Source organism: Vulpes vulpes, chromosome 15, assembly GCF_048418805.1.
Source record: "Vulpes vulpes isolate BD-2025 chromosome 15, VulVul3, whole genome shotgun sequence".
NCBI lineage: Eukaryota > Metazoa > Chordata > Mammalia > Carnivora > Canidae > Vulpes > Vulpes vulpes.
Genome location: NC_132794.1, coordinates 74585855 through 74612113, shown reverse-complemented (window position 1 = coordinate 74612113; position 26259 = coordinate 74585855). Strand labels below are relative to the sequence as shown.

Below are 26259 nucleotides of genomic sequence, written 5' to 3'. Positions count from 1 at the left end.
AATGGCTGGTTAGGTAGGCGTCCTGGGTCCAGTGTCTCTAATCCTATTGTGACCTCCACAAACCAGACTCAAACAATTGGGGCATCAGTCGGAGACCATGAGCTCCCCAGTCCAGCAGCCCCTGGCCTGGATGAGCATGGGCAACCCTGAGAGCGGCGGTTCTCAGGGTGTGCCCCTCAGACCAGCAGCGGCAGTACCCCCTGAAATGCACGTTTTCAGTGCCCCTCCCTCTGCGGCCCCCCACACCCTCTCCACAGATGTCTTGAATCAGAAAGTCTGAGGGTGGGGCCCAGCATCTGCATGATCACAAGCCCTCCAGGACACGCTGAAGCACCTCCAGTCTGAGAACCAGGGCTCTAGGGAACTTTAAACACACACATACACGTGCACACATGTTCACACACAGATGCCTACGCTCACCAGGATCCAAAATAGAATCTCTGGGGGATAGAGCCCAGGAACCTGGAGTTTTGGAGCTCCCCGCATGGTGCTAAAGTACATCCAGGCTTGGGCACAACCACTCACCTTAGTGGTACCTTCTGTCTGGTGTTGAATTTCATCAACAGGGTCCCTGGAATGATCAGACTATTCACAGACACCTGCTTGGTGATAATCACCCAGGAGCAGGTTCAGCAACACACGCCGTCTTGAGCCGCTAGCTCTCTTAACCTTTCCCGAGTTTAGTCTGTTCATCTGTAGAATGGGTATGCTCTGACCTCCCAGGACTGGACGGCTGTGACAACAGCAAGCTCAGGGCATGGCCATGTTTGGGGCACCGAATAGATGGCTTTAGTGGAAAGAAAGGAGGGAGGGATGAAGAAGGAGAGAGAAGCAGACACAGGACAAAACGAATAGCCGTGCGGCCCACACGGGGTCCAGTGAAATCACTAGTAACAGGAAGAGCTGCGTGCAACACAGATAAACACCCCCTGGTGAGTCATTCTCTGACGGCCCCCGAAGGACCGTACCTGTCCTACTGCACAGCCTGCTCCCCGTAAACACAGGCTTCTGGATTTTTCCTGTCGAAGATCACGCTCAAATAATTTAACTGATGTTACAACAGCAAGCTCATGTCAGCTCTTGGCTAAAGGCCTCTGCTCAGAGGGAACAAAGACACCAGAACATCCATTTGCCTCACCCTGTCATGTGTGGAAATTTTAATTTCCCTCATTAATCGTGCGGGCCATGGGAGAGAGGCTGGCAGAAGGGCGGGCTGGTGGGGAGCAGGGTCCAGGGCCAGCCTGGCTCCACAGCTTGGAGGGGGGTGGGCCGCCCTAGGGCAGGTCCGCTGGACTCTCTCGCCCCTGGGGCTTTTCTTGCCAGCGCCTAGGTCTTCCTCCAGCCTCCAGAGTGAAGCTCCAGTTCTCTGCAGGCCTTTTTTCTTTCTTTTTTTTTTTTTTTTAAGATTTTATTTATTTATTCATGAGAGACACAGAGAGAGAGGCAGAGACACAGGCAGAGGGAGAAGCAGGTTCCATGCAGGGAGCCCAATGGGGACTCGATCCCAGGTCTCCAGGATCACACTCTGGGCTGAAGGCAGGTGCTCAACCGCTGAGCCACCCAAGTGTCCCCCCGTCTGCCCTTTGAGCCCCCCAGATCTGTCCTTCCCACCCTCCTTGGATGAAACCTCCCTTTCTGTGTTTCTGTGGCCCCCTAGGAACCCAGAACACACAGCTGTCCTCACGCTGCTCCCCTGCCTATCCCAGCCCTGGGGCAGGGACCCTCCTCTCCCCTCTCCCCTCCTCCACTTCCAGACTTCCCTGTTCTGGAATTATTTCCATTCATACTCTCCACCCTTTCTAGCTTAGGAGCCCTTGACAGGCATGAGCGTAACTCCTCGTTACACCCGGATCGCCTCTGAGAGCGAAACGGGGTACTAGTAATAATTTTATCAGGATAACAGGCATAACCAGGGATTGTCCCAGACAGAGCAGGATGTCTGGTGACCTTAAAATTAGCCCCATCGTATGTATTCTTAAATTCTTCTCAGCGCCTGGGCCTTATAAACAGGAGTTGATAAAGTGAACTGCTGGGAACTAAACTAGCTCTTGAGGGAGGTTTAGGAAGATTAATCTGGCCGCACTGTGTAGGGGAGACGAGAGCTAGAATAATAACAGCCCACAGTTATGAATAGAAATAAGTAAGTGACATGCTGCTTTTATTTCGTTCTCTATAGAAATGCAAATGCAGCCCAAGGACTGATGTAAGGTTGAAACAGGCCTTGCATGAGAAATGCGGTTTGCATAGTTTAATACAATTTAATATCTACTCATGGCCAGCTAAGCATCTGTCTCTAATTCCCAGCCATGGTCCTTTCAAAGTCACTGCCTTTGGATGGAAGTTTCTCAGAGAGAATGAGCCTGCGTCCAATGCCTGGAAAGCAACAGCATTTGGCCACCAAGTTTTCCCCTCTCTCCCCACCAAGCAGCCTTTCCTGTTTTGTTTTTAGCTGCAGGGCAAGGACAATGGACAAGTCAATCAGTGCAGATTACCCTGCACCAGGAAGAGAGACACCTGACAGCCATACCCTTCACGGAGTCCACAGGCACAAAGGCACAGGGTAATCGGGGCTGCATGGGGAATGCGATTCTCATCAACCCTTGGGGTCGCCTCATTGTTTTTGCTCTATTTTCCAGAAAGTCTTTAGAGGGGGAGAGAGGGTGTGGAGGAAGGCAGGGTCTTGCCTATTAGCAGATACTTAAATGCGGTCATCCCCCTCCCCCCATGGGCCCAGTGTCCGGGATCAGCTCCTGCAAAGAAGCCATCAGACGGGGCACAATCAGCGACTCTGGGTTTTTCCATCCTGCTGCACACGCAACCTGCCTTCCCCCATTGGAAAGGCTTGCTTTTCCACCAGGGCATGCCCCAGGTATGGAAAAAAAGCCCACTTCTGGTTTGCTCTCATTTGTACCCACCCGCTGTGAGCTAAAAATGCATGGAGCAGAGGCCAAGATGGTTTTCCTAGTGCAACTAGTACATTTGCCAAGTCTGCTATATAAGGACTTAGACCAGTGATGACTAGTTAATTAAGGAATCTTGAGAAGTGGGATTATTTATTTATTCCTTTCACTGAGCAGTTTAAAGGCTTTCATTTGAACTATATTCCCTCACCTGAAACGCCTTGCAGTAACGGGTATCCCCATTTTCAGGATTATAAAGCACTAGCGCCTGCAGCAGGTTCAAGGGATATGACTCGAGTACCCCAGGGACAAAGCAAATGCTGCAGAGGTTAAGGGAGTTGCCCAAGGTCACCTGAAGTCCAGCTGGGAAGACTGGGAACGCGGTGCCCCTGGGGACCCTGCCAGCCCTGTGACTTTCTCAGAGAGGCCCGGATGCCCTTTCCCCCAAGCCCAAGCTCAAAGTCACGTCGTGAACAACCACTTCAAGGTGAAGTAGGCCATCCCCGCCACACGGGCACATTACACACTTAAGTGGCCCATCACTGGAGGGTGGTTTAAGCTGGGGTGGGAGTGTGGGGTGATGGGAGGCACAGGTTGCTTTTCTTTCTTTCTTTCTTTTTTTAAGATTTTATTTATTTATTCATGAGACACAGAGAGGCAGAGACACAGGCAGAGGGAGAAGCAGGCTCCATGCAGGGAGCCTGACATGGGACTCGATCCCAGGTCTTCAGGATCACACCCTGGGCCAAAGGCAGGTGCTCAACAGCTGAGCCACCCGGGCTGCCCTATAGGTTGCTTTTCAACAAAAACCAGTCACACGGTGGAAATCCTTTAACCATGGGCAGAAGCCAGTGGTGTGATGCCAATGCCCCTTCGATACACAGAGATCCTCATCCATATGCCTCTGTCTTTGTCCTGCTGTGCCCCCATTCCAGAATCTCTGCTTCTTCCTCCTACAGAATTCTCACTTGGCTTTCAAAACTCGGCTTAGGAAACTTGGAGCCTCAATTTCCTCGACTGTAAAATGGGGGTCATAGTACCTCTACTTCAGTTGCGAGGATTAAAAAATAAATGTGTAGAAAAGCACAGTGCCAAGCATGTAGACATGCTCAGGAAACATTAGCTGTTACCACCAGCAAGTTGTGCGGCTCTGTGATCCCAAGCTCAATGTGAGACTTGATCACAGCATCTCCCCAGCTGCAACCGGTTATCCCTGCTGCCCCATTAGGCTCTGAGCTCCTCCAGAGAGGGGTCCGTAGGTTGCCGTCTTATCTCCAGGGACTGGGATAGGGCCTGGCACATGCCAGGCGCTCAATAAACCTCCTGCACTATTTGAATCGTGACTAATTCCAGAATGAGCTGTAAGCCCTCCTCCCATGGGTCTGTGCATGTATGTTCTGTGTCTTCCCTATGAAGGATTCAGAAGGAGAGAACAGGATGTTCTCTATGCTACACAGAAATATTCTCAAGCAAAGATTCTACATTATTCATTTGCAGTTTGACATTTTATGACCTTCATTTTCTCTGAGTGCTTTCTACAGATGCTCATGTTTTTACTAAAACTGTTAGAGGACAATGTTCTTAAGGCCAAGGGTTTAAACAAAAAGTGGAAAATTAAAGCAGATCCATGTGGCCTCAGGAAAGAGGAAGAAAAAAAAAAGGCAGGAAGACCAAAAAGAAATCAGGTGACATATGGATCTATGGCCCAAATTGTAACCTGTTAGCATAAACTATCAATGTACTGGGGATGGGGGGAGACACCATACCTTCCTTTTTTTTTTTTTTAAGATTTTATTTATTTATTCATGCAAGACACACAGAGAGAGACATAGAGGCAGAGACACAGGCAGAGGGAGAAGCAGGCTCGATGTAGGGAGCCGATGTGGGACTTGATCCCGGGTCTCCAGGATCACACCCTGGGCTGAAGGCAGGTGCTCAACCGCTGAGCCACCCAGGGATACCGACACCATACCTTCCAATGGCCAACAGAGTATGAACAATATTCAATAAAATCAAATTTGAGTAAAGACCCTCCTAATTAAGTTCTTCATTTTTGGTCTATGGAGACTCCTGTGTCTGGGACGGAACTGAAGATATATTAAAAGTGATCACATGGGAATCCCTGGGTGGCGCAGCGGTTTGGTGCCTGTCTTTGGCCCAGGGCGCGATGCTGGAGACCTGGGATCGAATCCCACGTCGGGTTCCCGGTGCATGGAGCCTGCTTCTCCCTCTGCCTGTGTCTCTGCCTCTCTCTCTCTCTCTCTGTGACTATCATAAAAAAAAAAAAAAAGTGATCATTTTTTACCTACAGAGTTAATTATTCGAAAGGGATTAGCATTAAGGAAATTTAGATATTAGGACACCTGGTGCCAGCAAGGTAAGGGCCATGTCCTAAGAGCTTAGATTGAAACTTTGAATCCAATTACCAAGGCTGGTTTCTGGCACCTGAGACCTGACAGCAGGAGCCCACAGTCAGCCTACACGCAGGGGAGAAAAGACTTCAGCATCTCTGGCATTTGGAACTCTGGATCCACCGCCCGGCTTTGACTCCACGCCCCTGCTACACGGCATGTGGTCTCAAAGCTGACATCTTCTCATCAATGAAATGGGAATAAAACATCCGCCTTTGAGGATGAGTGTGAACGATGACAGGCCGATCCTCATCAGTGCTCAGCACAGAGCCTGGTACATAGTAATTATTCTCTCTCTGTTCTACATCCGTGCTCACCCGGGCCATGGACCGAGGGCCTGGCCAGACGAGCTCACCCAGCATGATCCAGAGACCCTGGCTTGTTCTCCACGGTGATAAGCAGTACAGTCCTTCAGCTGCAAAGGGCCAGGAGGCTTATGTTCAAGGTAAGCCCTGAACAGAAGTGCTGGAAAGACTATGTCCCCCACTTTCTTTTTTTTTTTTTTTAAGATTTTATTTATTTATTCATGAAGGGGGCGGGGAGCAGAGACACAGGCAGAGGGAGAAGCAGGCTCCATGCTGGGAGCCTGATGTGGGACTTACCTGGGACTCCAGGATCACTCCCCGGGCCAAAGACAGGCGCTTTGGCACCAGGTGCTGAGGCACCCATGGATCCCACCCCACTTTCTTTCTAAAGAAGCCCAAGAGATTTAGGAGGAGGATACCTTAAAGAGTGGTCCCTCCTGCTAAGGAGGCCTCAGTGGTAACAACCCAATTGTCCCTAAGGTTCCCAGGAGGTGAAGAGGTACATGTATCACAGAACATAGATCTTCAAAAGCTTAGAGAGAAGATGACAATGCATCACATAACCAGAGGCCTCCTTAGAAAGCGGGTAGAGCTACAGTGCTGACTCTGAGCGAGGATGTACCAGTCTCAACAGGTGGGCAATTTTGTTCTCCAGGGGAAGCGAGGCAACATCTGGAGATATTTTGGGTTGTCACAACTGAAGGAACATCTTTCCTGCATCTAGTGAATAGACACCAGGGAGGCTGTGCATGGGGCAGTCTCACAAGAAAGGATTGTCTGACCCTGAATTCCGACAGTGACAAAGCTAAGAAACTCTAAGCTCAATAAATCAGGCTTGGATAGATATAGTGGCCATGCATGACATTAAAAGGAAAACACGTCGAGAAGAAGCATGTCTGGGTGCCCGGTATGAAGCACAAGGCTGTCATCCGTCATAACAACAGCAAACCATGACAATAACACAGAGTATTTACGATGGCTCAAACAACATCCTAAACTCTTCACACACAAGTCATGAAATCTTCTAAAATAACGTACACAATAGGTACTATTATCATCCCTATTTTACAGATGATAAAACTGAGGCACAGCACCTGCCCAAGGTCCGGAATTAAGTAAGCAGCAGATATCAATGAGGCTGCCTGGCTTCAGAGTGCAACTTCACATAGCAAGCCTTTGATAAGTGTTTGATGACTTAATAGGGAAAAAATGAACTTGACCATAAACAAAAACATGCACCAGATATATAAACAGCACAAAGAGAATAAAATTAGGAACAAACGGACATTGACTTCTCTATTTCTCCAAACTAACCAAGGGGTGAGCGTCCTGTGGTGGGAAAGGAAGCCAGTTGGCATGTAAGGGATTCCACTTGCCAAATTCCGAGAAGAAGGTGGACCAATGACATACACACAAGGATGTGCCTGAAGACAGATCGTCCCTGACTTACAGTTTTTCAACTTTACAACGGTGGGAAAGGGACATGCATTCAGGAAAAACTGTATTTTGAATTTTGAACTTGGATCTTTTCCTGGGCTAGTGATACGTGGCACAGTCCTCTCTCAAGATGCTGGACAGGGGCGGTGGCAGCTCGCAGTTGGCCTCAAGGTCATGAGGACAAACAGCCGATACACTTACCACCATTCTGTCCCCCGACAACCACTCCGTTTTTCACTTTCAGTATAGTATTCAATAAATTACAGGAGATATTCAACGTTTTAAGATTTTATTTATTTATTTGACACAGAGAGAGAGAGAGCATGCACAAGGGGAGGGGGCAGAGGGAGAGGGAGCTCAGTCCCCCAAAGTAGGACTCGATCCCAGGACCCTGGGATCCTGACCTGAGCTGAAGGCTGACGTTTAACCACTGAGCCACTGAAGCGCCCTATTCAACACTTTCTTATAAATGGGCTTTGTGTTAGATGGTTTTGCCCAAATATGAGCATTTGGCACACTTGAAGGTGGACGAGGCTAAGCTATTACTTTCGGTAGGTTAGGGGTATTAAGTGCATTTTCGACTTAAGATGGGCTTATTGGAATGTAACCCCATTGTAAGTTCAGGAAGATCTGTACTACAAGTCATTTTCTTTTCCAAAGACCAAGATTTGTGGCCAAAGTGATAAGTTATTCTGTCTGTCAAAACTTTGTTTTAACTGTAATCTGGCCTGGAAACATAACATAATGGGGAATTTAGAAGTTATTTTAAAAACACCTTTTTATGGCTTGGGTTCTGTGTGTATAAGTGTAGGAGGGAATGGAAATTTCACGAAAAAAAAATCAAAGTACATAGAAAACTCATTTTTCTTAGGACCATCAATAGTCCCAAAACCACTTTGTTAGGGTCAAAACACACATGCAGACACACACAAATCTATTCTGTATAACTGCTTGTTTCTAGTAAGATCACATTTGCGATATGGGTATTATTAGAGTTTGTTTAGACAATAACAAATTTATAAGGCATTTGTTTTTAGATACTAGTACAAATGGAACTAGAAATTTCCAAAGGAAAGAATTTATAAACTTGGATTCTGTGTGTTTCGGTGAAGGAGAAAAAATACTTAGAACATAAGAAATATTCACAATAACATTCACAATATGGAAAACAAAGGGTTTTTTTGCCCCTGCTATCAGGGGTAAATACCAAAAAAGTGATTTAAAGAAATCAGGCCAGGGGGTGTCATAGGGAAGGAACACTCAAAACCCACTGGATAGCCTTTTGCCATTAAAAATATGGGGTAGATAGGGCGCCTGGGTGGCTCAGTGGTTGAGCGTTTGCCTTCAGCTCAGGGTGTGATCCCAGGGTCCTGGGATCGAGTCCCACGTCGGGCTCCCTGCATGGAGTCTGCTTCTCCCTCTGCCTGTGTCTCTGCCTCTCTCTCTGTCTCTCATGGATAAATAAATAAAATCATTAAAAAAAAAAAGAGTGATGAAAAATGTGGGGTGGTTGCCTCAGTTTCCCCAACTTATATTACCCCCAGCATCTGCTTCCTTGGACAATCCCTCAGCATCTTCACAGACTTCTACAAATAGGGTATGCGACCCAAGTTTTCTAGGTCTTTCATGTTTCATTCCTTGACTTGGCAATTTTCCTCAAGCTAACAACTCCTTAGAGATGGAGGGATCTGAAACAGGCAAGGTTTCACAAACATGGCTGAAGGCAAGGGCCACCATGCTGGGGAGGAGGACAGCTAGGGCTTCCTCCTAATCTTCCTGGCACCAGACGGGGAGGATGAAAAACCAATTCGAGTTGAGTCAGCCAAGGACGGAGAAGACAAAGATGTCCCCAAAGGCCCACGGTCAAGGAAGTCAGCCAGCACTGCCCAACATCAATGCCAGGTTCCAGGTGGAGTCCTTTACTCTGAGTTCCACTTCACGTCACAGGTAATCAACATCCTCAGAAAAAAAAATCAGAGATCTGATGGGAATCCTGACCCTAAACATGAAGAGGCTAAGAGGCCAGGACGGCCCCATCGTGCCCAAACTAAAACCTTGAAGAGGCGCTCTTTCTGCTACGTTGCAAAGGCCTTTCCAAGCTCCAAGTCTTAAGCTCGCAGCTCCATTTGTCACAGAAGCGAATCGGATTTTTCTCCCCCTGGATTTGAATCCAAGAGATTTGGCACAGCATGAACCAGCGAATACTGACATTTTTTCCGGTCCTTAATAAGGTCTTTTTACTTTAATTTCTTCATTTTTCATGAGTGAGAATACTCTTAATTTTGCAGAAGCACTCAGTTATATTATTTATGCCTTTAGAAACAGAAGGCCTGACAAATACCAGCTGGGAACAACACAGTGCCTGCTTTAGAGCCAGCTTCCAATTCTAGAAGGGTTCTCGCTGGGCACTCACGAATGAGAGTATGCCCTGTGCTGTTCTTTGAAGAGCATCTTTGTTTCCTGCTTGCTTTCAAAGGACAGTCGCACACTGCTCCAAAGACTCCCGCCACCACTTCCACATGGGCAGTTTGATGCACTGTGTGGTCATCTTCTTTTTCTTCCTCCCTTTATAAGGTATAGATATAGAGTGCGCAGGGACATCTGCGTGGCTCAGTGGTTGAGCGTCTGCCTTCGGCTCAGGCCGTGATCCCGGGGTCCTGGGATCGAGTCCCGCTTCGGGCTCCCTGCATGGAGCCTGCTTCTCCCTCGGCCTGTGTCTCTGCCTCCCTCTATGTCTCCCATGAATAATACAATCTTTAAAAAAAGATATATAAAGTGCATAAAGTACGCTTACTGTATATAGATGACTTTGATTACTTTTAAGCCCTCAATCACCACCAACTCGGTCAAGATTTAGACTATTTCCAACCTCCTGGAAGGTTTCTTTGTGCCCCTCACTGGTCAATCTCACCGCCCTCTGTTGGTATCCATTACTCCGATTTTCTTTTCACCACAAATCAATTTTGCCTGCTCTTGAATAAATATAAATGGAATCGTACCGTAGATGCTTTTGTGGCTGGCATCATATGCTCGATAAGAAAAATTGATCAGTGAGTTCAGTGTGGGAATCACATGAAACTCATTTAGTTGGCTAATGTCGGTTTATTTCCAACAGCCTTGCTGAGGTATAACTGACACACAATAAATTAGACATATTTGAAGTGTCCACCTTGATGAGATTATTGATACATACTCACCATGAAACCATCACCATCATATCATCACCCCAAAAGTTTCTTTGGACCCCTCGGTGACCCTCCCTTCCTCTCAATCCCTTATCCTCTCAAACACTGATAGGACTTCTGTTGTTACAAATCAGCTTACATCTTCTGGAAGCTTCTATGAATGCAATAGCACAGTGTGTCCACTTTTTTCTATAGGTTCTTTCACTCAGCATACTTCTAATGAGGTTCATCCATGTTCCAGCATGTGCCAATAGCTCCTACGTTTTTATTGTGCAGCAGGATTTCTTAGTACGGATAAACTAAGGTTTGTTTATTCATTCACCTGTTGATGGACATTTGGGTTCTTTCCAGTTTATGGCATATAAAGCTGCTATGAACATTCGTAGACAAATCTATGTATGGAGACGAATTTCCTTTCCTCTTGAGTAAATATTGGACCCTACGGTAGGTACGCATATAACTATTTAAGAAACTGCCAAACTCTTTTCCAAAGTCATCTACCACTGTTGATTCCCATTAGGAATATATGAGGAAACCAGGTCCTCCACATTCCCATCAGGCCTTGGGATGATCAATCTTTTTCATTTTAGCCACTCTACTGGGTGTGGAGTCATATCTCACTGTGGTTTCAATTTGCCAATTTGTATTTCCCTAATGACTAAAGATGTTGAGCATCTTTTCATGAGCTTACTTGCCAACCAGTTATCTTCTTTGATGAAGCATCATTTCAAATCTTTTGCTTGCTCTTGTACTAGGTTGTTTTTTTCTTACTTTGAGTGCTGGGAGTTCCTTAAGTATCCTGGATACAAGTCTTTTGTCAATTATATGATTTGTAAATACTTTCTCTCAGTCTGTGGCTTGTCTTTTCATTCTGTTAAGAGTGTCCTAGAACAGTAGTAGTTTTGATCAAGTCCAATTGGTCAACTTTTTGTTTTATGGATTATGAGTTTGGAGCTGAATCAAAAAAAAAAAAAAACCTCTCTGGTTAGTTTTCTCCCTCTTTGGTTAGTTTTTCTCCTTTGTTTTCTTCTACAAGATTTCAATATTTAGGTTTTACATTTAGATCTGTAGTCCATTTTGAGTTATTTTCTGTATATTGTGCAAGGTATGGATCCAAGTACATTCTTTTGTGTACCAATATCCAATTGTTCCAGCATTATTTGTTGAAGACTCTCCTTTCTTCACTGAATTACCTTTGCATCTTTGTCCAAAAAAAAGTTGTTCATCTATTTGTGGGTCTACTTCTGTACTGTATTCTGTTCCACTCTCCATTTATTTATCTTTACACCAATAACATGGTATCTTGATTACTGTGGCTACATAGTAATATAAATATTAGATAGTATAACTCTTGTAATTTTATTCTTTTTGAAATTGGCTTTCGCTATTCTAGAACCTCTGCATTTTCATAAGGACTTTTAAATCAGTTTGTCAATTTGTGTAAATAGTCTGCTGGGAATTTTATTGGAATTGTGTTATATCTATAGATCAATTTGAGGAGAATGGTTACTTTAACACCGTTGAGTTTCTCAACTCATAAATATGGTATGTTTCTCTACTTTTTAAGTTATTTCTCTCAACATTTTGTAGTTCTAAGTATACAGGTCTTATATCTCTTTATCAGATTTAGCCCTTTGTATTTCATATTTCTCATGCTCTTATCAATGTAATTTTTCTATGGTTCATTGCTATTAAGTAGAAATATGATTGATTCTTTGCATATTGATCTTATATCCAATAACATATCCCTTACCAGACTTTCTACAATTTTCCTGCTTTCAAGTAAAGACATTTTTACTTCTCCTTTTCAATCTGGATGCATTTGATTTCTTTTCCCTGCCTGATTCCACCAGTTAGAACTTCCACTAAAATGTAGAATAGAAGTAGGGAGAGAAGTCATTCTTGTCTTTTTCCTGGTCTTTCAAGGACAGCATTCACTCCTTCACCTTTAAGTAGGCTTAGCTCTAGGTTTTTGGCATATGTCTTTTATCAGATTAAAGTAAGTTTCTTTTTATTCCTACTTTGCTGAGAGTTTTTATCAGGAACCGAGGTCAGGTTTTGTCAAAACTTTTCTGCATGTAGTGAGATAATCATATGGTGTTTGGGGTTTTTGTTTGTTTGTTCGATAATATGATGAAACACATTGATTCATTTTAAATGTTATTTTCCTGGAATAAAACCCACTTATCTATGACATATTAGCACTTCTGTAAGGTTGAATTTAATTTGCTAAAATTATTTTTAAAAAATAATTTGCTAAAATTATATTTAGAATTTTTGTATCTATGTTCCTGACAGATAACTACTTACAGTTTTCTTGTAGTATCTTTACTTAGCTTTGGTATATAACACTCTCACAAGGAGTTGGGAAGTTTCCTTCCTCTCCAATTTTCTGGAAAAGATTGTATAAAATTAGCATTTTGGCTTCCTTAAATGTTTGTAGGAATTTACCAATGAAGACATCATGACCCGGCATTTTCCTTGTAGGAAGGCTTTTAACGACAAATACCATTCATTTAATCAATGCAGAAATATCCTTTTGATCGAATTCTTTTTGAGGGAGCTTTGGTAATTTGTATCTTTCAAATTTTATCTTTTTCATCTAAGTTGTTGAATACATAGAAATAAACATATTCATAACATTTCCTTATTCTTCTATTACCATCTACAGAATCTGTAGTGATGTCACCACTCTGTGTCTCCAGAGAATTGTAATTGTGTCTTCCTTCCTTTTTTCCCCTCATGAACAATGGTTCAAGAGTTATCCATTTTATTGATCTTGTCCGTGAACTAGCTTTTGGGTTAAATGGTTTTCCCCAAAGTTTTTGTTTCTATTTTACAGATTTCTGCTTTGACCTTTATTAGTTCCTTTCTTCTTAGAGTTTAATTGAGTTTAATTTAATCTTTTTCTAGTTGTTATAGCAGAAGCTGAGGTCATTGATTTGAGGTCTTTTTATCTTTAAAGGTATTTAGTTACATAAATTTCCTTCTAAGTGCCGTGTTAGCAGCATTCCACAATTTCTGATATTTCATGTTTTCAATTTCATTCAGGTCAAATACTTTCTAATTTCCCCTTTATTTCTTATTTGACTCATGGATCATTTAGATTTTTTTATTTCCAAACTTGGGGGAATCTTCTAGATATCTTTCCATTATTGATTTCTAATTGAATCCCACTGTGATCAGAGAACAAACTGACTTGAATCTTGTTATGTTGAGATTTGTTTTATGGCCCAAAATATGACCTATCTTGGTAAGAGTTCATCATGCACCTGATAAAAATGTATATCTGATTTTGTTTGAAGGATGTTCTACAAATGTCACTAGGTCAAGCTGGTTGAAAGTCATGGCCAAGTCTTTAACATTCTCACTGATTTCTCTGTTCATGTGTGCTATCAATATTAGAAGGGCATACCAAAAGCTCTTTTTTTAAAAAAGATTTTATTTATTAATGAGAGACAGAGAGAGAGCGAGAGAGAGAGAGGCAGAGACACAGGCAGAGGGAGAAGCAGGCTCCATGCCGGGAGCCCGATGCGGGACTCGATCCCGGGACCCAAGGACCACGCCCTGGACCATAGGCAGGCGCTAAAACACTGAGCCACCCAGGGATCCCCCAAAATCTCTAACTATACTCATGGATTCGTCTGTTTCTTCTTGTAGTTACATCAGATTTGCTTCAGTAATTTGAGGCTCTATTATTAGGTGCATTAATGTTAAGGATTATTATGTCCTATTGATAAATTGACTCCTTTTGTTAAGAAAGGACCCTCTTTATCCTTGGCAATATTTTTTGCTCCAAAATCTACTTTATCTCATGGTAACAAGGTCCATCCAAGTATCTTTTGACTAGTGTTAATATGGCCTTTTTCCATCCTTTTAACCTATGTGTGTCTTTATGTTTAAATGTGTTTCTTGTGGACAGTACACAGTTGTGTGTCTTGTTTTATATCCAATCGTCAATCTCTGCCTTTGAGTTGTTTTTGTGAATATTAATATAATCATATTTAAGTCTACCAACTTGCTGTTTATTATCTAGTTGTCCCATCTGTTCTTTGATTCCTTTTTCTTTTTCTATCTTCTTTTGAATTATTTGAAAATAATAATAATAAATTCTATTGTTTCTCTTTTTTTCACTGGCGGCTAAAGTATTCTGTTTTGTTACTTTAATGGTTATTTTAGGGTTTATAGTAGACATCTTTAACTCATCAGTCTGCCTTCAAGTAATATGATGCAATTTTAATGTATTATAAGAACCTTATAATCCTGGATTTCCATTTATCCTCTTCTGGTATTAACACTTTACTTATACATACACTCCCTGACTCATTATTTTTTTTATTTAAAGAGTCAACCTTCAAAAGATATTTAAATAATTTTTTAAACTATATATATTTATTCAAATTCTGGATGGGCCTCTCTTGGGGCACCTGGATGGCTCAGTCAGTTAAGCATCCAACTATTGATTTTGGCTCAGGTCATGATTTCAGGGTCTGAGATCAAGCCTCACATGGGGCTCCACACTCAGTGAAGAGTCTGCCTCTCTCACTCTCCCCTCCCTTCTCCGCCTTTTGTGTGCGCATTCTCTCTCTCTAAAATAAATAAATCTTTGGGACACTTGGGTCATTCAGTGGTTGAGCATCTGCCTTTGGCTCAGGGGATGATCCCGGGGTCCTGGGATTGAGTCCCACATTGGGCTTCCCCAAAGAAAGCCTACTTCTCCCTTTGCCTGTGTCTCTGCCTCTCTCTGTGTGTCTCTTGTGAATAAATACATTTTTTTAAAAATCTAAAAAATAAAATAAATCTTTAAAACTTTATATAATTATCTATGTAGTTACCATTTCCAGTGCACTGAATTCCTTTGTGGAGATCAAATATCACCTGATACAATTTTCGTTCTGCCTGAAGAACTTCTTGTAACAATTCTAGTGGTGCACACATTAATACAGCATCTGTATTTCTGGAAAAAAAATGTCTTTACCTTTATTTTTGAAAGATATTTTTTCTAAGTGGAGAATTCTAGATTGACAGTTTTATTCTTTCAGTGCTTTAAAGATGTTGTTTCCCTCACAGGAGTGGCAGGAGGTAAGGAATCTGCTGTCTCTTGATCTTTGTTTCTATGTGTATAACATGTCTCTAAAGGCTTTTGAATTTTTTCTCTTTATTACTAGTTTTGAACAACTTGATTATGGTGTGACTTGGTGCTATTCATGTTTCTAGTGCTTGGGGTTCATTGATATTCCTAAGTTCATATTTTTCATCAAATTTGAAACATTTTCTAATCTTTTAAAAAAATTTTTAAAATTTATTCATTAGAGACAGAGAGAGAGAGAGAGAGAGAGAGAGAGAGAGAGAGAAGCAGAGACACAAGCAGAGGGAGAAGCAGGCTCCATGCAGGGAGCCCAATGTGGGACTTGATCCTGGGTCTCCAGGATCATGGCCTGAGCCGAAGGCAGATGTCCAATCGCTGAGCCACCTAGGTGTCCCAACATTTCTAATTAAAATATATATATATTTTATGTCACTCCCTTCCACCTCTTCTCCTTTAGTATTCTAATTACATGCATGTAAGCCCACTTGAAGTTGTCCCAGGGCTCATGGATGTTCTGTGTATTTTTAAAAATTGTTTCTCATTCTGTGTTTTGTTTCAGAAAGTTTCTAGTGTTACAGCTTCAAGTTCATTTTTATCTTTTCTTCTACACTGTCAGATCTGCCATTAATCCCATCCAGCGTATTTTTCATTTCAGACTTTGTCATTTTCAACTTGAGAAGTTCGATAAGGATTTTTAATATCTTCCATGGTTCTATTTCACTTCATGAATCTGTGAAATACTATCTCAATATCCTTTTAATGTTTTTATTAGCTTTTAATAGCTTTTTTTTCAAATTCTAAAATCTGGGTCAGTTCTGAGTTGGTTTCAATTGATTGTTGTCCTCTTTATGAAGAACAGGGGTATTTTTCTGCTCCTGTGAGTGCCTAGTAATCATTGACCAAATGTCAGGCATCTTGAATTGTACCTTTCTGAGTGCTAGATATTTTTATGTTCCTATATTCATGAACTTTGTGCTAGAAATTAAGTTACTTAGCAACGGTTTGATCCTTTCCTGTAGTACTTTTATGATTTGTTAGGTCCAGAGTAATGCACACTCTAGAGTCAATTATCCCCCCAGGACCATGGCAAGAGTTTCCTGAATATTCTCCCCAGTGTCCCTTGGATTGTGAGCTTTTAGAGTCTGGCTGCTAGGAGGAGTCACTATTTCTGGTGCTGCATGAGTGCTGGATAGTGTTCCTTTCAATTCTTTCATAGTTCTTTCTCAATCTTGGGCTGTTGCATCACAGGCATGTGCTCATCAGTCCTGTGCTGCATCCTGATGAGAATCCATGTGGGTCTCCTGTATCTTCTCTCAGTGTTGCTCGACTCTCTGATACTTTGTCCTGCAGAGTCTTGCCACCATGGTGTCATTGGACTCTCAAGCTCCTCAAATCAAGGAGTCCAACAGGCTCTGCCTGGATTCCCATTTCCATTTCACTCCAAGGGTAGGAAACCTTCTCAAGCTGGGAAAATTTTAGGGTTTAACTCATTTGCTTCCCATCTCTGAGAAACCATTGTCTTATGCTGACCAGTATCTATAGTTTGAAAACTATTGCTTCATATATGTTGTCTGGTCATGTTTGGTTTGGGTTGTTTTGGGGAGCAGGTAGGAAAATTAGTCCCTGTTGCTCTTTCTTGGATGGTTTGCTCTTGTTCTAGACGGGAGGGTAAATCCACTCCATTTTGGCTGGAATCAGTTTATTTTTTAATTTTGTTTAGTGTTATCTTGTATCCATTCTATTGTTGATAGACTTTTGCATTATTTCCAATTTTGAGTAGTTGTAAATGACACTGCTTAGAACATTTTTATGCATATTTTGGTGGATACATGCACCCATATTCCCTTGGGCAAATACTTAGGAGTACAATAGTCAGGTCACTGAATAGGCATATGTTTAGCTTTAAGAGATGCTGCCAAACAGTTTCCAGAGGGGTCCACTATTTTAGACTCCCAACATCAATGAACAGAAATTCCAGTTGCTCCACATCCTCATCAGCACTTGGTACTGTTGGTGTTTTTCATTTGAAGCTATTCTGGTAGTATCTCATTTTAATTTGTATTTCCCTAAGGACTAATGATTTTGATTGAGCACCTCTTCATATGCTTATTGGTCATAAGAATACCCTCTTATGTGAACTGTGTATTCAAGTCGTTGGTCCATTTTCAAACTGGAATGCTTGAATTTCTTAATGATCAGTAGGGGTTTTTTTTAATATGTATTCTCAACATTAATCTTTGGTCAAATGTATTATTGTGCATATTCTCACTGTTTATGGCTTATCTTTCCACTCCTTTCCTAATGATATATTTTGATAAGCAAAAGTTATTGATTTCAATGTAGTCTAATTCTTTTGATGTCTTGTTTAAGAAATTCCTCCCCACCTCAAATCATGAAGATAGTTTCATATATTTTCATCTAAAAGCATTACAGTTTTTTTCTTCCCTCTTCTTGAATATAGCAGCAATGATATGAGAACTTTTATGTAGCCTAAAAACTTCTTTTTGCCCTTCTATTGGCATTCTGTTCAATATCCAACTGTATGACACTGCAACAGGCAATTTGAGATCATTGGCTGCACATCCTACTGTACTAATCAGAGGGCCCTACACCCGTGACAAGGTCTCCTGCTGTTCACATTGTGACTTGTTAATCAGTTAGCAAAACAAATATTTTTCTTCACCCTTACTTCATTCTGTAGTGTCTCCATTCTTTTTGTTTGAGAGTTTCTATAAATAACAGGTTGAAGAGCACTTTTCTTTGGCTGGGGGCCCAAGGAGTGAGTTTTTATTTCCTTCTTCTAGTTTTGCATTGTTTTCTAAATTCTTTATAATACATATGCTACTTTTAATTTAAAAGTAAACTTTAAAAAAACATTATGCAGTTGTGATTAAAGTCTACATGTTTTTTTCATTTGTAGGAATAAAATATGACATTTCACAGCTCTTTCCTAAACAGCTTGTGTTGACCATATACATTATGACCTATCAAAGCAACCTGCATAGTCAATGTCTGTTGAGCAGACACAGTAGAATAGTTTTATTAATGTAAAAGCTTTCTACCATCTACATAGTTTTGTTATTAATAACGGACGGTTTTTATTAAAGTCTTGGTCAAGTTTATTTTCCTGGTCCCAGTTTTAGCTTATCTGCAAATGAAGCCACAGAAAGTTTTAAAAATATAATCATTTGCCAAGTGTCACTGAAAACAACTAAGAACAGAGGTTGAGCCATCCCTTGTAATCATGTCCTTGTTGCAGGAGCAAGAGGAAGACATCTGCAGAGAAATATCTGAAAAGAGCTACTCACACTCTGCACCACAGTCTCCTTTTCCTGCACCAGGGACGAGTTATACAGAGATGCATCCAGTCACCAAAACTGCATTTAGAAAAGCATAGTTTACTTGACAGCATTTACAAATTATGTCTTTTCCTCAGAATAACTTACACTGCAGAAATGCTTCCATATGCTAAAGTTGGACATGCTATTGTAATGAAAAAGAAAAAGAGGCGACTTTTGGTGGATAGTTTTCATATACAACTAAACAGCAATATGCACAAATTAGTAATGCCGTCCCTTAAGAATTTACCATAAATGGTTTTCTAATTCTTTCTGCTGCTCTCTGCTACAAATTGGGAATGGATTTTGTCAGGAAACAATAGGTCAGCAGGAATTCAATTATGATTTATCGAAGCAATGAGACCAATTTGATAGCAATCATAATTCTATGTTTTAATTAAAAAAAATAGACTTTTTTCTTAAATCATTTGTGTTCCTTAAGGTTCCAGGAGGAAACACTTCCAACTTTAAATTCCAAAACACATATACTTGCAGTTAACTCCTCTCTATCAGACATCACAGTGGTGGTCTCCAAACTGTGGGCCATGGGCCAAATCCAGCCAACCACCTGTTTTTGTAAATAAAGTTTTATTGGAATACAATCATGCACATTCATTTACCTATTGTCTAGGGCTGCCTTTGTGCTACAAAAGCACAGTTGAGTCGTTATAACAGAAACTTTGTAACCCAGAAAGCCTAAAATATTCACAGCTGGTCCTTTTTTAGAAACAAAAACAAAAACAAAAACAAAAGATCTCTAACCTCTGTTTTAGCAAATACCTATTTCTTATGTTGCAGAAATAAATGGATGCTACTATTGTTAGTACTGCTGTCAGGATTCTTAGGATATTAGCAGGCAGGATGACAGCCACAGATCCACAAGGCTCTAATAAAACAGCAAGAAGAAATTCAACACCCAAGAGAGCATTGAATCCTTTTTCTATAGGGTGAATGACAATAACCCTGGCAGCCATATTTGAGAACTGTCCTAAAGTGTATGTTCTACAAGTAAATTAATCTATACATGATTTTGCAAAAAATAATAATAATAATTATCTACTGCAAAGTTCTCAACAATATTTTGAGGAGGTATCATATGTCAAGATAGGATACTTTTTGCTCAATTTTAAAATTCAGCATTCCAGGGGTGCCTGGGTGGCTCTGTCCATTAAGTGTCTGCCTTCAGCTCAGGATTCTGGGATCATGATCTCGGACGGAGCCCTGCATCAGGCTCCCTGCTCGGCGGGGAGTCTGCTTCTTCCTCTCTCTCTCCACCCCTGCCCCGTTTGTGCTCTCTCTCAAATAAATAAATAAAATCCTTAAAAATAAGTAAACAAAATAAAATGTAACATTCCAAAGTAACTCAGAAAGCCTTTTGTTTTTTTCCATTTCTCAGAACAAATACTTTAAGAAAGATGAAGGCAATACCTATTTGTGAACCTTTTGTTCGGGCTGTATATGTCAGTCATCAGGCTAACCTGAAAAACTAAGCGAAATAGCAAAGTAAATTGATCATATGTAAAATATTTTCATCTATGATGGTCTATTTGAGCAACTAGTATGAAATACTGGAAAATTGATTCAACTATTAGGATTAATAATCCTGATACTTTTAAGCTTTAATAAATAATATAACTTAATAATGAAAAGACAGCTGTCTTAGTCTATGCCAGCTGCTCTAGCAAAAATACCATAAATAGGGTGAAGGGGCAATTATGTCAATATAAAAAATGTAAATAAATACATTTCTTTTTCACAGTTCTGGAAGCTGGGATGTCGAGATTAAGGGACTGGCAGGTTTAGTGTCTAGGAGAGCCCATTTCCTGGTTAGTAGACAGCAGGCTCCTCACTGTATCTTCACCTAGCAGAGGGGGCCAGAGACCTCTTTGGGATCTCTTTCATAAGAACAATAATCCCCTCATGGCCAAATCACTTCCCAAATGCCCCACCTCCAAATACCATCACATTGGGAATTAAGGTTCAACATATAAATTCAGTCTATTGGGGATCCCTGGGTGGCTCAGCTGTTTGGCGCCTTCCTTTGGCCCAGGGCGTGATCCTGGAGACCCGGGATGGAGTCCCACATCAGGCTCCTGGCATGGAGCCTGCTTCTCCCTCTGCCTGTGTCTCTGCCTCTCTGTCTCTGTATCTTTCATGAATAAATAAATAAAATCTTTTTAAAAAAATTCAGTCTATCACATTTTACCCTCGTCCCCAAAATTCATGTCCTTGTATGCAAAATATACTCATTCCATCCAAATGGCCCCCAAATTCTTAGCTGGTTCTAGCATCAACTTTAAAGGCCAGATCCAACGTCCCATCTGAATATCACCTAAATCAGTTACGGGTGAGGCACAGGTATGATTTGTCCTGGGTCAATCTGCTCTCCAACTGTGAATCTATGAAGTCAGACATGTTACGTGCTCCTGAAACACAATGGTAAGAAAGGCACAGGACAGGCATTCCCATACCAGATGGGAGAAGTGGAAAGGAGGAATGACAAGTCCCAAACAAGGAGTGACAAGACCGAAGGGGGCATATTTCATTAGACCTTAAGGCTCAAAAGAGTCCTCTTTGGCTCGATGCTCCACTCTTCAGACTCAATGGGACAGTGCTCCTGGCCTGCAGCTTTGTGGGGCAAGGTTGAGGTACCAAGGCTCCTGGCTGCCCTGCCCCCACAGCTTTTGGGCAGCCCTGTCCCCACTGTGACTTAGGGCCTGGGATCATGGCTCTTTTGGGAGGCCTCCATGCCCCTGCAGCTCGTTGGGCACCTCAGCTGGTTGCTGGAGCAGCACCTGGAGCAGCCGAAGGGGAGAGGGCTGGGCGTGGAGACCGCCAAGTGAGGTGGTAGGTACATGGAGAGTCAGGCACAAGCAACCCTCTCTTCACATTCTTCCACAGTCTTGGAAAATATCTCGTGGCTTCTGTGAGCTGGCTGGCTACTCTTATTAATACCCACCCCCCCATTTGCTTCGACGTGGATGGAACTGGAGGGGATTATGCTGAATGAAGTAAGTCAATCAGAGAAGGACAACCATCATATGGTCTCACCCATATGGGGACTATAATACTGAAAGGGATTATAAGGGAAAGTAGGGGAACTGAGTAGGAAAAATTAGAGAAGCAGACAAACCATGAGAGACTCCTAACTCTGGGAAATGAACAAAGGGTTGCAGAAGCGGAGGTGGGCGGAGGGTTGGGGTAACTGGATGACGGGCACTGAGGAGGGCATGTGATGGGATGAGCGCTGGGTGTTATACTATATGTTGGTAAATCGAACTTCACTATAAACAAAACAAAAACAAAACAAAAATGGCCTCTGGGCCACACCCTTACTGCTGTCTCCTGAAGACTTTCTCATTCTCTTCAATACTAATAAACTGAGAATGTTCCAGATCTTGAAGTTTTGTGCTCTCTTCCTTTCCAATGAACAATTCCAGCTTCAAGTTGTTTCTCTTTTCTCACATTTTACTGCAAGCAGGTGAGAGAAAGCAGGCCACTCCTTCCATACTTTGCTTAGAAATTGCTTCAGCTAAATATCTCATTTCATCGCTTGCAAGCCCTACCTTCCACAAAGCACTGGGACATGAACACAATTCAGCCAAAGTTTTTTTTTTTTTGCCATTTTTTAACCAGCATGGCCTGTCCTGAAGTTTCCCACAACATGTTCTTCATTTCCGTCTGAGACTCCTTCGCCGTCCACAGTCCAGCACTTTTCTGTTCGGGATCACTGTTTTCTGAGCAGACTGAGGCTTTCTCTACAGCTCTCTTCTTCCCTTTCTGAGCTTGTACCAGAAACACCTTGAGAAGTCCACTTGTGGCAACACAGGCTCCTTCTAGCACGCACCTCCACGGCCGTCCGGTCCCTGCCCGCCACCCAGTTCCAAAGCCACCTCCACCATTTTACCCATTTCTCAAAGCAGCACCCCCACTTCTCGCTGCCCATTTTTGCCAGAGTCAATTTGAGCTGTTAAAAGCAAGTACCATTGACTGGGTGACTTATAAACAACAGAAATTTATTTCTCACAGTTCTGGAGGCTGGAAAACCAAGACTCCTTCTGGGTAGCAGACTTCTTCTCATCATATCTTTACAGGGCAGGCAGCAAGATCTCTCCTAACTCTAATAAGGGCACTCATCCCATTCATCAGGGCTTTCCTCCCATGACCTGAGCACCTGCCAAGTCTCCACCTGCAGATATCACCATATTGGACATTAGGTTTGAACCTATGAATTTAGGGGGAGACACAAACTTTCAATCTATAGTAGTTGTCCTCTCTGATTTCTTGAAATTATGAATGCGGATAATGCAGCAAAGTGAGAGAGATATTACTTTCCAAGTGACTCTAACAAAATGATGCTTAGACTTTGGCCAGCTTTTCTATCCATTCATCCATTCATCCATCATTCATTCATTCATTCAGTTGGTCACTTCACAAGTATTTTATTGGGCACCTACACCATGCCAGGCTGTATTCCGGGAGCTGGGAAGGTGGCAGTGTCACGGAGCTGACGTCCTAGTGGGGATACAGTACAATACAGGTTCCTATCCGGCCCGGAAAAACAAAGCTAGAAGATAAGCCACAGTCCTACAAGAAGTTAAATGGTTCAGACAAGAACCTTAAGAACTTCACAAGAAGGGTCACATCCAGGCCAATCCTTGCACATACTCTCTGGTCTGCTCCCTTCTCTCCTGGGCTTTCCCTATGAAATGCCTCTCTTGGGAAAGGTTCCAAGCCACCCAGCCACACTCAGATACAAATCCTTGACCTACCATTCCTTTCAGAAGTATCTGCATTTCATGACATGTAGACAGGAGGGGTTCCTAGGCAGCAGAAAGGGGTTTGGAGGACCTTCTCGGAGTCATCTCATGCATCTGTTTCTAAGGAAGCGTTTATCATGCACCTGTGCTGGTGCAGGACAGTGGTCGGCCTGTCTAGGTAGCAGCAAATAGCTTATTTGCTATAAAACACAGAGCCCTGAAGGGAAGTATGCTTGACACTGTCCGTTTGTCCCCCCAGATACTCTGTCCACCCTTCTCCATCCAGCCCTGCTGCCTAGGAGGCTGGCCTCTGAGGACTGCACTGAGGGACTTTTGTCTTCTTTTGGTTGGGCTCAGCTAATGGGAGTCCCCAACTGGAAATGGAGGAGGAGGGGAAAGAGAGGGCCAGGTCCTTATTTCCCTGCCCCCTCCATGCCCAGCTGCTGGTTGCCAGGGGCTACGTCCTTCTATCCAAGATCACGGCTCCCTATCAGGGCTTCTCTTGCACAGCTACAGCCTCAGCTTTACCTAGAGCTCTCTCCCTAATCATCAGTACCCACTGCCCCAAAAGGTGCCCCTAGAGAGGGTAAAAGCTCCATGCTGGTGCTCCACCCCTCCCAGGTGGGCAGTCTCCTCACTGACCTCTCCCTCAAGGTCCCATTCTATAGGACACAGCCAGCAACACCAGCGACGCCCTCAGATCACACACTGACTTTGGGCACCAGCTCCAAGGTCTTAGGAGGGACAGGAGGACTAGGGAACATTCTATAAAGATTAGCGATGCTTCCTCTCAAGATTAGCGGTAGCGGTGACTCCGCTCCAAACAGAACCAAAGTCAGGGCAATGACTGGAGTGCCCCCGGCCCCTTGTGCAGAGAAGCGAGAAGCTTCTGAACCACCAATGGCTTACCTTTCTGTGCTCAGTGGAGGGCTGTGGGCAGACGAGCTGCAATCCAAGCAGCAGGAGGGAACCCAGGACACTGAGAAGGAAAAAGAGCAACAGGCAGGGCCATGAGTACGGTCCAGGCAGCAGCATCCGGAGGCAGCAGCTCCACCTCATCACCAGAGGGGAGAGAACAGTCCAACCCCCGCCCCGGGATGTGACCCAGGGCAGGTGCCAAGGGCCAGCCTCAAGGCAGCACAGGGCTGTGGCCCTGGCCAAGGCATGGGGCAGATCTATCACTTACCAGCGGGGTTTCCAGGTCAGGATATTTAACCTCATGAGCCTCAGTCTCCTCCCCTGTATGATGGCGAGCTGGCTTAGAGGTTTGGGGAGGACTGACACAGAGAAAGTGCTAGAGCATGCTTGGCCCTAGTGGAGTGGGGAAGGTCAGGCTACAAGTAGGGCTCTGAGCCTGGCCAAGGAAGCTCTCTCCTACATCCCGTGCTTCTCTTGGAGCCTTCCCTCTGCCCATTCTTGGCCTTTTAGTGTCACATATGTTCTCTATGGGCGGGATTAGCTGTGTTAAGCCCTACTGTCACCAGCCCTGATTAGGGCTTGTCATCAAATAAAGGGAAGGTGTGGAATGGGAGCCAGCTGGCCCTGACACAGCAGGGTCTGCTGGGAGAGACGAAGCTTTGGATTCAAACACATTGAGGCTAGAATCCCAGCTCCACCATTGCCATCCGGGTGATCCGGGCAAGTTAATGTCTCTGACTCTCAATGTTCTCACCTTCTGTAAGGATCACTGAAGGTTGCAGCAGTGAAAACACCCACACAGCTAATTAGTCAGAAGAGCCATAAACGTTGTCAATTAACTAAAAGGCTCAAAGTCCCTTGACCTGAAGTCATCAATGCCATTGTTTTAAGATCCCTGCAAAAACGCCCCTTGTCCTACTTGGTTGTCTTTTGGATCCTTTTTTAGGGCTTAACCCTGAGGACTGAAGACTCCCTGGGGTTTTCACCCTTTTTGAGGTTTCCAACACAATTGTGAGATGTGAAACACTGCTCCAGTCCAAGCAAAACTCATTGTGCGGAGGTGGACATGAGGAAACCTGTCTGAACGTGGGGATTAGGGCTTGTGGAGTTAGAAAAGCCTCCCACCATCTCAGAGTATCCTAAATGCCACCCTAAGCCCCTCTTTATATGCAAATTAGCCAGGCTTTAGCAGACCACCCAGAACGGACGAGGACAGCCTAGTCAGAGAGGGCAGTGGGACGGGAAGCCAGGTGAAGGGACCTGTGAGGAGGTGCCAGATGCATCCCTTCCATTGCTGTCTTAGAGTTGTGGCTCTGAGGCCCCAAAGCTGTGGCCCAAGGGTATTACATACACACCCATTCCAAACAAGAAGGGCTGGGCTGCAGAGTTCCCCTGCCCTTCCCCCCCCCCCTCCCCGCCCAGCCAAGCAAGAAGGACTATGACTTAGAGAGCTTTATCTGAGCTCTCATGTTTGGGCGTATAAGGACAGGTACCCGATTCTCCTCTGAAAAGTATCCAAAGGCCAAAACCAACCTGAGGGGCTGGGAGGGCAGAGTGGGGTGAAAGGGCTGGAGGGGGAGCAGCCTATATTTCTGGGGCTTTCAGGGACAGAAGATGCTGGCTTTTCCCCGGTCAACTGTATGCAGGCACCCTGGGATGCCGGGTTTAGGTTGTCTAGAAAGGACCTCCTCAGGGGCTGCTTGCCGACGTTAGGTGATGTGTGGTGGATACCCATGGGGTATGGGACTGGGGGGAAGGTCATAAAGAGATGTGCAGTGGGAGACCCCAAGTGAGGGGTAGGTTCTCCAAAGGACCAACCGAAGGGCGCCACGAGAGGGGAATACAGAACTTAGACATCTGCCAACCCAAGGTCAGCAACACCAGATCAGCAGAGGCACCAAGGCCATGGAAGCCCT

At 43.5% G+C, this 26259-nt stretch overlaps 1 protein-coding gene across 3 annotated transcripts in view; it reads right to left on the bottom strand.

The window, feature by feature from the left end:
* THSD4 (thrombospondin type 1 domain containing 4) overlaps positions 1–26259 on the bottom strand; it is a 577007-nt gene that overhangs the window by 517331 nt on the left and 33417 nt on the right. For all 3 annotated transcript variants that reach the window (XM_072739053.1, XM_072739054.1, XM_072739055.1), the window contains exon 3: positions 24335–24404. In XM_072739053.1, coding sequence (XP_072595154.1) covers positions 24335–24404 — 70 coding nt within the window. The remainder of the gene's footprint in view (positions 1–24334; positions 24405–26259) is intronic.